General features: G+C 46.1%; 1 protein-coding gene across 2 annotated transcripts in view; it reads left to right on the top strand.

Moving 5' to 3' along the window:
* tyro3 (TYRO3 protein tyrosine kinase) overlaps positions 1-12,620 on the top strand; it is a 108,350-nt gene that overhangs the window by 51,492 nt on the left and 44,238 nt on the right. For both annotated transcript variants that reach the window (XM_072265055.1, XM_072265046.1), the window contains exons 9-10: positions 6,376-6,517; positions 10,014-10,140. In XM_072265055.1, the coding sequence (XP_072121156.1) occupies positions 6,376-6,517; positions 10,014-10,140 (269 nt within the window). The remainder of the gene's footprint in view (positions 1-6,375; positions 6,518-10,013; positions 10,141-12,620) is intronic.

The following is a 12,620-nucleotide window of genomic DNA, read 5'->3' as shown; positions in this document are numbered from 1 at the left end:
GTTTTGCATTTGCTGCCTTAGAGAGTGGTGGGGTGGAGATATGTCTCTACCAAAGGAGGTGTATGGCACTCCTTCCCTCCTAGCCTGAAGGTCATGCTTGGGAAAGGTGTAGCACCTGCTTAGCCCCTGATCAGGGACACATGAAGCCATGGGAGTAGGTGGTGGATGATCGTATGAGCAGCTGGTGTGTATCACAAGTCCTGGCTATGCGACTACTGACACCGGGGAGACAATCTCTGAAGAGTGTTAATAATGCTGGGGTCACCTGTCTTGTAAAGATACTGCCCAGAAGAACACAATGGCAAACCACTTCCGTAGAAAAAAATTGCCAATAATAATCATGGTCATGAAACCATGATCGTCCATTCATACAACACAGAACATAATGATGATAATGACGATGATTATGATGGTGATGATGATGATAATGAAGATAGTGATGGTGACGATAATGATAATAATGTTGATGATGAAGATGATGATGACCCTAGAGGACTGTGAATACTTAGTTGCTGAGTAAATTGAAAGATGGGCATTGAAAATTTTTAAGATACTGCAGGATTCAAGGTTTAAGTTTGTGCAGGGATGTGGTGCTGAAGTAAATAGTCCACATGAGCTTATTAAAAGTTGGAGCTGGTGTGAGGGGCCAGATGACTTTCTCCTGCTTTTGTTGCTTTTGTCAAAGCTCTGTCTCATACAGACCAATCAATGACTTATACAGAGAGGAGTCCCAGTCCATTAACCATTTCAAAGTGTAGGCACATAGTGTGATGAAAGGTCATGCTTTAGATCTGCTCGGTGTGAGCAGATGAAAGTTTCTCTCTGCTGTGCTGCTGAAAGTAGACAGTGTTTCTGTGTGGGGACTGTCTACCCAACGTCGCCTGTAATGCCCTTTCCGTTGCTGCTCACTACACGTAGGGGGTAGGAAGGGCATTTTGTCGTTGAAGTCTCTCATCATTTGGACGTGGAAAGAGTGGGGCTGCGTCGATGGGGTGAATTACAGGAACTGCAGCCTGTAATAAACATGATCTGGGAGGGATTTGAGAGACTGGAACATTCATGCTCCATTCTGCATATATTCCAAGTATATTGTGAATGCTATGGGGGGGGAGGGGGGGGGCGGGTGCACAGTTTTAAAAGATGTCTTTCAGTGCCCTGTGAGTAGTTGCTGGACATACAGCGTTCGAACCAGAGGGAAGTAAGAGCCAGAGTAGGCCATTCAGCCCATCAAGCTTGTTCTGTCATTTAATGTGAACTCCAAAGTCGATAGCCTGATCCAGTTTCCTTACCACATCCCTTGCTTGCTCAAGGCCTTAGAAAAATATCTAAATCCTCCTTGGTTACAGAGTCATCGAGCAATGCAGCATGGGGCAGTCCCTTTGGCTGGACGAGTACCTGGTGCCTCTCTTCTAAACTGTTACCGTTTGCCCGTGAGTTGTCATATCCCTTTAACTCTTTCCTACCCACATACCTGTCCAACGGTTTTTTAAATGCTGTTAGTGTACCTGTCTCAACCACTTCCGCTGGCAGCTTGTTCCATGTGCACACCACCCTCTGGGGAAAAGAGTTAACCCTCAGGTTCCTAATAAATTTTTTCCCTCTCACCTAAAAACCTAAATCCTCCAGCTTTTGGTTTCCCAAACCCAGGAAAGAGATTGCACATATTCATCCTTTCTATACCCTTCATGATTTTAAATGCCTCTATCATATCATCCCTCATGAATAAAGTCCTGATTTGCACAACCACCCTCTGTAGTTCAGTTCCTTAAGTCCCATCAACATCCTCTGAAATCTCTTCTGCACTCTTTCCAGCTCAGTTGCATTTTTCCTGTAGCAGGATGATCAAAACCTGATTTGCCTGGAATTGCTTTCTGTGGTAAAGAACTTCAGAGATTTAATATTGTCCGGGAGAGGAAATTTGTTTCAATCTCATATCTAAATGATAACCCTGCAATCCCTGGTCTTGAATGTCCCAACCACTGGAAGCCTCTAGGCTGTCCGGTCCTGTGGGAATTTTGAGGGTTCCTATGAGATCCCTTCTCACTCTTTTAAATTTTAGTGCATTCATTCATTCCTTATGTACTGCATTGTATGATGTAGACAATCGTGCTCTTATCCACGACCGTGATTGTTCTTGGCAATTTTTTCTACAGAAATAAGACCATAAGATACAGAAGCAGAATTAGGCCATTTGGCCCATCAAGTCTGCTCTGCCATTTCATCATGGCTGATCCATTCTTCCTCTCAGTCGCAATCTCTTGCTCCCCACCACCCCCCAGTCTCCCTTCATGTCTTGACCTATTAAAAATTTATCAACCTCTGCCTTAAATATACATAAAGACTTGGCAACGAATTCCACAAATTCACCACTTTCTGGCCAAAGACATTCCTCCTCATCTCCACTCTAAAAGAACCCCCTTCCCATTCTGAGGCTGTGTCCTCTGGTCTTAGACTCCCCCACCGTAGGAAACATCCTCCACACCTACTCTATCAAGGCTTTTTATCATTCAATAGGTTTCAATTAGGTCACTTCTCATTCTTAATTCTAGTGAATACAGGCCCAGAGCCATCAAACACTCTTTATATGATAAGCCATTCAATCCTAGAATAACTTTTGTGAATCTCCTTTGAACTCTCTCCAGTTTCTAAGATAAGGGACCCAAAACTGCTCACAATACTCCAAATGAGGTCTCACCAGTGCTTTATAGAAGCTCAACATTACCGACTTGCTTTTATATTCTAGTCGTTTTGAAATTAATACTAACATCGCATTTGCCTTTGTCACCACAGACTCAACCTGCAAATTAACCTGTAGGGAATCCTGCCCAAGGACTCCCAAATCCCTTTGCACCTCAGTTTTCTTTTGTATTTTCTCTCCATTTAGAAAATAGTCAACCCTTTCATTTCTTTTACCATACACTTCCCAACACTGTATTCCATCTGCCACTTTTTTGCCCATTCTCTAATCTGTTTATGTCCTTCTGTAGCCTCTGTACTTCCTCAAAACTACCTGCCCGTCCACCTATCTTCATACCGTCTGCAAACTTTGCAATAAAGCCATCAATTCCATCATCAATAGCATTAAGATATAATGTAAAAAGAATCAGTCCCAACACTGACCCCTGTGGAATGCTACTAGTCACCGGCAGCCAACCAGAAAGGGCTCCCTTTATTCCAACTCATTTTGTCATTGCCTTCTTCTGGGCAGTGTCTTTACAAGGTTGGGTGACCCCAGCCATTATCAATACTCTTCAGAGATTGTCTACCTGGCATCTGTGGTTGCATGACCAGAACTTCTGATGTGCACCAATTGCTCATATCACCAGCTATCACCTGTGTCTTTGAATTCATGTGACCCTGATCAGGGGGCTAAGCAAGTGCTACACCTTGCCCAAGGGTGACCTACAGGCTAGTGGAGGGAAGGAGCACCTTACACCTCCTTTGATAGAGACGTATCTCCATCCTGACATCCAGAGCATATAACCCTAATTAATAGAGTCCATGCTGACCAAGAACCACCCATTTTTACACTAATCCTCTTCCAATGCATTTATTTACCCCATATTCTCATCAGCTTTCCTCTTCCCTGAGGTATACCACTCCCCTACACACTACGGTCCACTTACAGTTCAGTGGCCGGTTAACCTAATAAACCCAGAATTTCTAGGATGTGGGACGAAACTGGAGCATCTGGAAGAGATACGCGCTGTCGCAGGACGAACGTGCAAACTCCGCACAGACATCACCCGAGGTCAGGATTGAACCTGGGTAACCGGAGCGTGTGGCAGTGGCTCTACTGACTCCGCCACTCTACTGCCGAGGTCTTCAGGGTGTTATGAAGACCTCACTTATGTACATCCAAGTGTTTGAAAGGCGGCCAGAATGGATTTGTCAGCTGCTGCAGGGTTGTAGGCATCTTCTGCTGTGTGCAAACAGGGCATTTCAATTGTGCCTTCTCCCCACCCCACCTTCCCCAACACAGAAAGATGCTGCCCCCAAGCCTAGGGAGCACTGGGTGCACTGAATACACTCACTTGCTCACTCCTTGAGGCAGTGAAAGCAGCTGACAGTCTCTCATCCCTCTCCTGTATCTACTGTACTCCTGTATATCTGTTCATTTCTGACTTACACAATTATTCAAGTTATCAACAGTCCTCAGAAACAGACTCTGTCAGAGTTTCTGTACCTCTCATAGAGTGTCGGGCTCTGTCAGACTCTGTCGGAGTTTCTGTATCTCTCATAGAGCGTCAGACTCTGTCGGAGTTTCTGTACCCTCTCATAGAGTGTCAGACTCTGTCAGAGTTTCTGTACCCTCTCATAGAGTGTCGGACTCTGTCGGAGTTTCTGTATCCTCTCATAGAGTGTCAGACTCTGTTGGACTTTGTCAGAGTTTCTGTACCTCTCATAGAGTGCCAGACTCTGTCAGACTCTGTCGGAATTTCTGTACCTCTCGTAGAGTGTCAGACTCTGTCGGAGTTTCTGTACCCTCTCATAGAGTGTCAGACTCTGTCAGAGTTTGTGTACCTCTCATAGAGTGTCTGACTCTGTCGGAGTTTCTGTACCTCTCATAGAGCGTCAGACTCTGTCGGAGTTTCTGTACCTCTCATAGAGTGTCAGACTCTGTCAGAGTTTCTGTACCCTCTCATAGAGTGTCGGACTCTGTCAGAGTTTCTGTACTCTCTCATAGAGTCTCAAGCTCTGTCAGACTCTGTCTGAGTTTCTGTACCTCTCATAGAGTGTTGGACTCTGTCGGAGTTTCTGTACTCTCTCATAGAGTGTCAGACTCTGTCGGAGTTTCCGTACCCTCTCATAGGGTGTCGGACTCTGTCAGAGTTTCTGTACCCTCTCATAGAGTCTCAAACTCTGTCAGACTCTGTCTGAGTTTCTGTACCTCTCATAGAGTGTCGGACTCTGTCGGAGTTTCTGTACCCTCTCATAGAGTTTCAGACTCTGTCGGACTCTCAGAGTTTCTGTACCTCTCATAGAGTGTCTGACTCTGTCGGACTCTCGGAGTTTCTGTACCCTCTCATAGAGTGTCAGGCTCTGTCGGACTTTGTCGGAGTTTCTGTACTCTCTCATAGAGTGTCAGGCTCTGTCGGACTTTGTCGGAGTTTCTGTACCCTCTCATAGAGTGGCAAAGTATGGAAACAGGCTGTTCGGCCCTGCTCATCCCTGCTGACCAGGACGGCTATCCAAGCGAGATTTGTTTGCCTGCACTTGGCCCACATCCCTGCTTTTACTATTCATGTTTTTGCTAAAACGTCTTTCAGATATTCTCATTGTGCCTAACACAGTTCATTCCATTTACCCACCACTCCCTGTGTGAAAACTTTTCCCCCTGGTCCCCATTAAATCTCTCCCCTCTCACCTTAAATCTTTGTCATCTGGTTTTAGGCTCCGCTACCCTGAGAAAAAGACTGACTATCCGAGTTATCTCTGCCCCTCATGATTTTATAAACCTCGATAAAGTCATCCCTCAATTCCATATATTCCAGAGAAAATAAGCCCGACGCCATCTGGCAGCTGCTTTTGCCTCAAGCCTTGCACTTGCATGAATCTTCTCTGCGCCCGTTACAGCTCTACCTAAGCATTACAAAGCCAAGCCTTGGATCATGTGGCTGAACAGGAAACTGTCCTTTTTCTTCTATTTTAAATGAATGTGCAATCTGCACCATTTCCAAGCCAGTCCTCCAGGTCTCCCAGCAACCTCCCTTTGCATCCCATCCTTGTTTCCTGTCCAATAAGTCCTTTTTTGCTTATTTCCTGTGTAAGTAACATCCATTCTGATCTGGTTTGTATTTATGTAACTTGGCATCCAACAATAATTGGGATTAAAAGATCAGAATTCACAGCTAGTGTTGCTAACTAAAACTGCAGCAGTTTTGAAGATGGTGATACAATCTCCTGGTTTAGCCTGTAAATCCATTTGGTGGCTAACTTCCTTCTGATGTGTGTTCAACAGAAATGCCATTTCCCTCTATCACTCACTAACAGTTCTCTACTGCCAAGCCTGGTTTAAACAGTTTGCCCATGGCAGGAGAACACAGAAAAGTGGTTGCATTGTTTGCAACATCAATCAAGAATAAGAGACCCTTTGAGAACTAAAATGTTTTTGCAAGGTTTTGTGAATCATACCAATAACAGTTTCCAGGGAGACTGTAAAATGCAGTGAGCTGGCCAGTCATGTGAGGCACTGTGGTGAAGAGATGAGGTCTGTATGTGATAATTAAAGGCTGTGTCAGGGCACTCTGCTCCATGTGGAGGCTTTTCAGACTAGCATTGTCAAGGAGCTTTCTGAATCCGCTGCTGTGGTTAGAAATTGTGTGCTTGCACCTTTTGCGTTGGTATAATGAGAAGTTGTGTATTTCTTTGCAGGAGATCCCAGTCAATGTGGGAACCCAAGCTATCCTACGCCGCTTTGATCCGTCTGGGAAGCATTCATTTCGGGTGTGTGCACGGACTGCAGGCGGCTGGGGCCCGTGGAGTGAACCAGCGCTTTTCTTAGGCCAGGAGCAAGGTAAAGAAAACCCCCCCTCTCCTGTTTGGATAAGGCTGCTGGACTGTAATAAGTACAGAGAAGTTAGGACCAGTCACTATGAGGGGTGATTGATAAGTTCGTGGCCTAAGGTAGAGGAGTCAGTTTTAGAAAACCTAGCACATTTATTTTTCAACATAGTCCCCTCCTACATTTACACACTTAGTCCAGCGGTCGTGGAGCATACGGATCTTGGACCTCCAGAAAGTGTCCACAGCAGGGGTGATTGATAAGTTTGTGGCCTAAGGTAGAAGGAGATGAGTTATACAGCTCTCGTTACGTGCACGCACAGTTCAACTCTTTGAGTGATTATGCAGAAAGTTTGAAGTTAGTAACTCATCAGGGGTGATTGATAAGTTCGTGGCCTAAGGTAGAAATCGATGAGTTACTAACTTCAAGCTTTCTGCATAATCACTCAAAGAGTTGAACTGCACGTGCATGTAACGAGAGCTGTATAACTCATCTCCTTCTACCTTAGGCCACGAACTTATCAATCACCCCTGCTGTGGACCACTTTCTGGAGTTCCAAGATCCGTACGCTCCACGACCGCTGGACTAAGCGTGTAAATGTAGGAGGGGACATTTGTGCTAGGTTTTCTAAAATTGACTCCTTCTACCTTAGGCCACAAACTTATCAATCACCCCTCGTAAAATGTTTATGTTAAACATCTCAACCCTCCTTCACATTTATTGTGCAGCAAAGTAGGGTCTTTCAAATCTGTACGGGTTTGTTGAAGGAATATTCTGATTGGCCCCATCCCCTGCCAACTTGGTGGCATCTGCACAGCTGGAGTTGTACACTGTGGACCTAAGTCCAAGCCATTGATGTAAATTAGGCAGAGCAGCTACCCTGGCATTCCCTGAGGAACTCCATCATAAACAATGGTATTCATTCCAAAAATATCCCTCTCGTTGCTACTACTTCCTGTAACTTAGCACATTTCCAGTGCAAGCTACTACTTCCCCTTGCACTACCTGACCTTTATTCTTGATGTTAAGCCTACCTTCTGGCACCTTTTTAATGTCACTTGGACCTCATTAACTATATTTCCCACTTCAACATTATTTTAGCCAAAGCACTATTGTTAATTAACAGGACCTTGACAAATCCATGCTAGCTTTTTCTAATTTATCTACATTGTCCAGGTGACTTCATCCAAATTACACTGACCAGTCTGTAATCGCTAGGTATATCTTTAAACCCTCTTTTTTGAATGACGGTAACTTTTGCAACTTTCCAATTCTTAAACACCGCCCCAGATTGAGACATGGTGGGTCCCAGAAAAAGGGTTAAGGCACTGATGGAGGTGAAAGTGGGGAATATGTGGAATTTGGTACCACAGAGGGCTTGGAGGCCAAGATTAAGAAGGAAGTGGCTAAATCTCCAGTCAGAAAAGACATTGAGAGCTGGAGAGAGCAAATATATGATGTTGGGACGGAGGATAATGCCCCGATTGGATCTCTGACAGCCAGTCCCTTCTCCCCAGCCACCCTCCTAGGCCCAGCTTCAGTTCCAAGTGGGTAATGACACTACAGTTATATTGGAGGCGACTGAAGTTTGTGACTGTAACGGGGCCGTTGGAGTGCTGTGTAGCAACCTGGCAGACCACTGGTAATGGTTCATGTCAACTGTGAGCCATTGTGTTAATGTTGAAGGTTTGCTGACGTCATTATTCTTATCATTATAAACCAGACCATTGGCAACATAGAGCACAGGAAATGCCTCTTCAGTCCACAGTGTTGTACCAAACTAATTAAACTGTAATTAAATGCCAAAGTAAGCCATTCCCTTCTGTCTGCACAATATCCATATCCCTCCATTCTCTGCTCATCCATGTGCCTAACAGACTTAGTGCCATGTTTGCATTTGCATCTGCTTTCACCCTTAGCAGTAAAAATCCTGTCCTGCACGTCTCCTTTGAAGTTACCCCCCTCTTACCTGAAATGCGTGCCCTCTAGGGTTAGGCATCTCAACCCTGGGGAGAAAAAGATACTGAGTGTCTACTCTATCTCTGCCTGTCATAACCTTATGAACTTCTGTCAGGTTTTCCTTCAGCACTCCAGAGAAAACCTGGGGTGGTGGTTAAGAACTGGAAAGTTGCAAAATTTACATTGTCATTCAAAACAGAGGGTTTAAAGATATACCTAGCGATTACAGACTGGTCAGTGTACATAAATTAGAAAAAGCCAGCATGGATTTGTTAAGGTCCTGTCTAATTAACAATAGTAAACACAAAATACTCTGCAGATGCTGGGGTCAAAGCAACACTCACAACACGCTGGAGGAACTCAGCAGGTCAAGGCAGCATCCGTGGAAACGATCAGCCGACGTTTCGGGCCGGAACCCTTCATCAGGACTGAAGAGGGAAGGGGCAGAGGCCCTATAAAGAAGGTGGGGGGAGGGTGGGAAGGAGAAGGCTGGTAGGTTCCAGGTGAAAAACCAGTAAGGGGAAAGATAAAGGGGTGGGGTAGGAGAAGCAGGGAGGTGATAGGCAGGAAAGGTGAAGAAGGAATAGGGGAAAACACAATGGGTAGTAGAAGGAGGCGGAACCATGAGGGAGGTGATAGGCAGCTGGGGGAGGAGGCAGAGTGACATAGGGATAGGGGAAGGGAGGGGGAGGGAATTACCAGTTGGAGAATTCTATGTTCATACCAAGGGGCTGGAGACTACCCAGACGGTATATGAGGTGTTACTCCTCCAATTTGAGTTCCCCTCCCCCACCCCTTGATCTTTCCCCTTACTGGTTTTTCACCTGGAACCTACCAGCCTTCTCCTTCCCACCCTCCCCCCACCTTCTTTAGAGGGCCCCTGTCCCCTTCCCTCTTCTGTCCTGACGAAGGGTTCCGGCCCGAAACATTGACTGATCATTTCCACAGATGCTGCCAGACCTGCTGAGTTCCTCCAGCGTGTTGTGAGTGTTTAATTAGCAATAGTGCTTTGGCTAAAATAATGTTGAAGTGGGAAATATAGTTAATGAGGTCCAAATGACACTAAAAAGGTGCCAGGAGGTAGGCTTAACATCAAGAATAGAACATCTCTAGTTTATCCAACCTCTCCCTATGGCACCTGCCCTCTAACCCAGGCAGCATCCTGGTAAATGTCTTCTGCCACCTCTCCGAACCCCGACGTCCTTCCTATAACGGGGTGATCAGAACTGAATGCAATACTCCAGCAGCGGACTAACTAATGTTTTATAAAGCTGCGGCTTAACTCCCTGACTCTTGAAGGCAACGCCTTGACTAATAAAGACAAGCATGCTGTCTGCCTTCTTTAGCAACCCATCAACCTGTGTAGTCGACACTTCTAGGGAGCTATGGGCTTGGATCCCAAGGTGTGCATCAACATCTCTCCGTCAGTCACCACTGACCCTCCGACGAGCATCTCCCACTTGTTACCTCCATTGCAATGTGTGCTGCAAGCTGCTGAGCCCAATGCCTCGGGGGCTTAACCCTGTTATTCATGACTTGTACCTTTTAGAGTCCAGGAATCAAAGGACACGGATCTCATGGGCACCTTTGATCATTGGCATCCTGTGCGCAGTCATAACTTTAATCAGTGTGCTCCTTGTTGTCTACCACATCCGGAAAAAGGAGCTGCAGTTTGGGTGAGTGGGTCATTGTGACTGGATCTTAATCCTTCTGATGATGGTGATCAGGAATAAACTCTGGCTCTGGGCCTGTATCCACTGGAATTCAGAAGAATGAGGGGTGACTTCACTGAAAGCTATCGAATGGTGAAAGGCTTTGATACACTGGATGTGGAGAGGATGCTTCCTGTGGTGGGAAAGCCTAAGATCAGAGGACACAGACTCTGAATATAGGGGCTTCCTTTCTCTCTTTGCCCATCTACCTTCTTTGAAAATATTCTTTAGAACACACCTTGTTGACTCAGCTCTGAATCAGCTGATTTGCAGTCTTAGATTCATAGAAGCATACAGTATAGAAACCGAGCTTTTGACTCAGCTGGGCCACGCTGACCAATATTCCCAGCTAAGCTGCTCCCATTTGTCTAAGTTTGGCCCATATCCCCTTCCTATCCAGGTATCTGCCCAAATGCTTTTTAAATGTACTTCTATTTTCTCCTCCAACCTCCTTTGGCAGTTCGTTGCATACACCCACCACCACCCTTGCAATTATTCTCATGTCACTCAGCTTCTTCCCCTCGGCTGTCAGATTTCTGAACCATCCATGGACCCATGAACACTACCCTGACAGTCCTTCTGTTTTACTGTTTATTTATTTTTGTAACTTATAGTATTTTTATGTCTTTGTACTACTCTGTAGTTGCAACACAGTGATTTTCACATCATTTTAATCAGTGATAATAAATCCAGTCCTGATTCTCATTCTTAACCTCGATCTCTTCAATGACTGGCCCTGATCATCTTCATTTCACTATGGACGTCCAGTCCCCATACACCTCCTTCCCCCACCAGGACGGCCTCGAAGCTCTCCGTTTTTTTCTGGACTCCACACCCAACAAGTTCCCCTCCAGAAGCACCACCATTACCACCACTCCCCCCCATCTGGTGGAACTGGTCCTCGCCCTCAACAATTTCTCCTTCAGCTTCAGCTTCTCTCACTTCCTTCAAACCAAAGGTGCAGCCATGGGCACTCGTACAGGTCCCAGCTATGCCTGCCTTTTCATTGGTTATGTGGAGCAGTCTATGTTCCAAGCCTACACCAGCATTGCTCCCCAACTCTTCCTATGCTACATCGATGACTGCATTGGTGCTGCTTCCTGCACCCATGCTGAGCTCATCAATTTCATCAACTTTGCCTCCAACTTTCACCCTGCCCTCAAATTCACTTGGTCCATTTCTAACACCTCTCTCCCTTTTGTGTGTCTCCATCTCTGGAGACCGTCTATCTATTGATATATTTTATAAACCCACTGACTCTCCCAGCTATCTTGACTATACCTTTTCCGTCCCTGTCACTTGTAAAAATGCAATTTCCTTTTCTCAGTTGCTCCACCTCCACTGTATCTGCTCTCAGGATGAGACTTTTCATTCCCGAGCAATTGAAATGTCCTCCTTTTTCAAAGAAAGGGGCTTCCCTTCCTTCACCATCAATGCTGCCCTCACCTGTTTCTCTTCCATTGCGTGCACATCTGCCTTCACCCCATCCTCCTGCCACCCTACCAGGGATAGGGTTCCTTGTCCTCACCTACCACCCCACCAGCCCATAATTCTCTGCAACTGGCACTATCTCCAACTGGATCTTAACACCAAGCACATCTTTCCTTCCTCTACACTTCCTGTTTTCTGTACGAATTGCTCCCTACACAACTTCCTTGACTATTTGTCCTTCCCCACTGATCTCCCTCCTGGCACTTATCCTTGCAAACTACACTGTCCTTACACCTCCTCCCCCACCACCACTCAAATCCTCAAACAGTCCCTCCAGGTGAGGTGACACTTCACCTGTGAGTCTGTGGGGTCACCTACTGTGCCTGGTGCTCCTGGGGTGGCCTCCTGTATATCGGTGAGACCCGATGGAGATTGGGAGACTGCTTCGCCGAGCACCTTTGCTTCATCCACCACAAAAAGTGGGATTGCCTGTGGCCACCCATTTCAATTCTACATCCCATTCCTATTCCAACATGTCAGTCCGTGGTTTCCTCTACTGTCGCGATGAGGCCACACTCAGGTTGGAGGAAGAACACCTTATATTCCACCTGGGTAGCCTCCAACCTGATGGCATGAACATCAATTTCTCAAACTTCTGGTAACTGCCCCCTCCTCCTTTCACCATGCCCCATTCCTGTTTCCCTCTTACACCTTCTCTTCTTATCTGCCCATCACCTCCCTCTGGTGCTCCTCCCCCTTCCCTTTCTTCCATGGTCTTCTGTCCCCTCCTATCAGATTCCCCCTTCTCCAGTTCACTAATCAACTTCCCAGCTCTTTACCTCACCCCTCTCCCTGCTGGTTTCACCTATCACCTGCCACCTTGTACTTCATCCTCCCCTCCCCACACCTTTTTCATCTGACTTCTTCCCACGACCTTTTCCTGTCCCGATGAAGGGTCTCGGCCCAATACGCTGACTGTTTATTCCCATCCACAGGTGCTGCCTGAGCTGCTG

This window comes from Mobula birostris, chromosome 1 (assembly GCF_030028105.1).
Source record: "Mobula birostris isolate sMobBir1 chromosome 1, sMobBir1.hap1, whole genome shotgun sequence".
Lineage (NCBI taxonomy): Eukaryota > Metazoa > Chordata > Chondrichthyes > Myliobatiformes > Myliobatidae > Mobula > Mobula birostris.
This window is presented reverse-complemented; position numbering and strand designations above follow the sequence as displayed.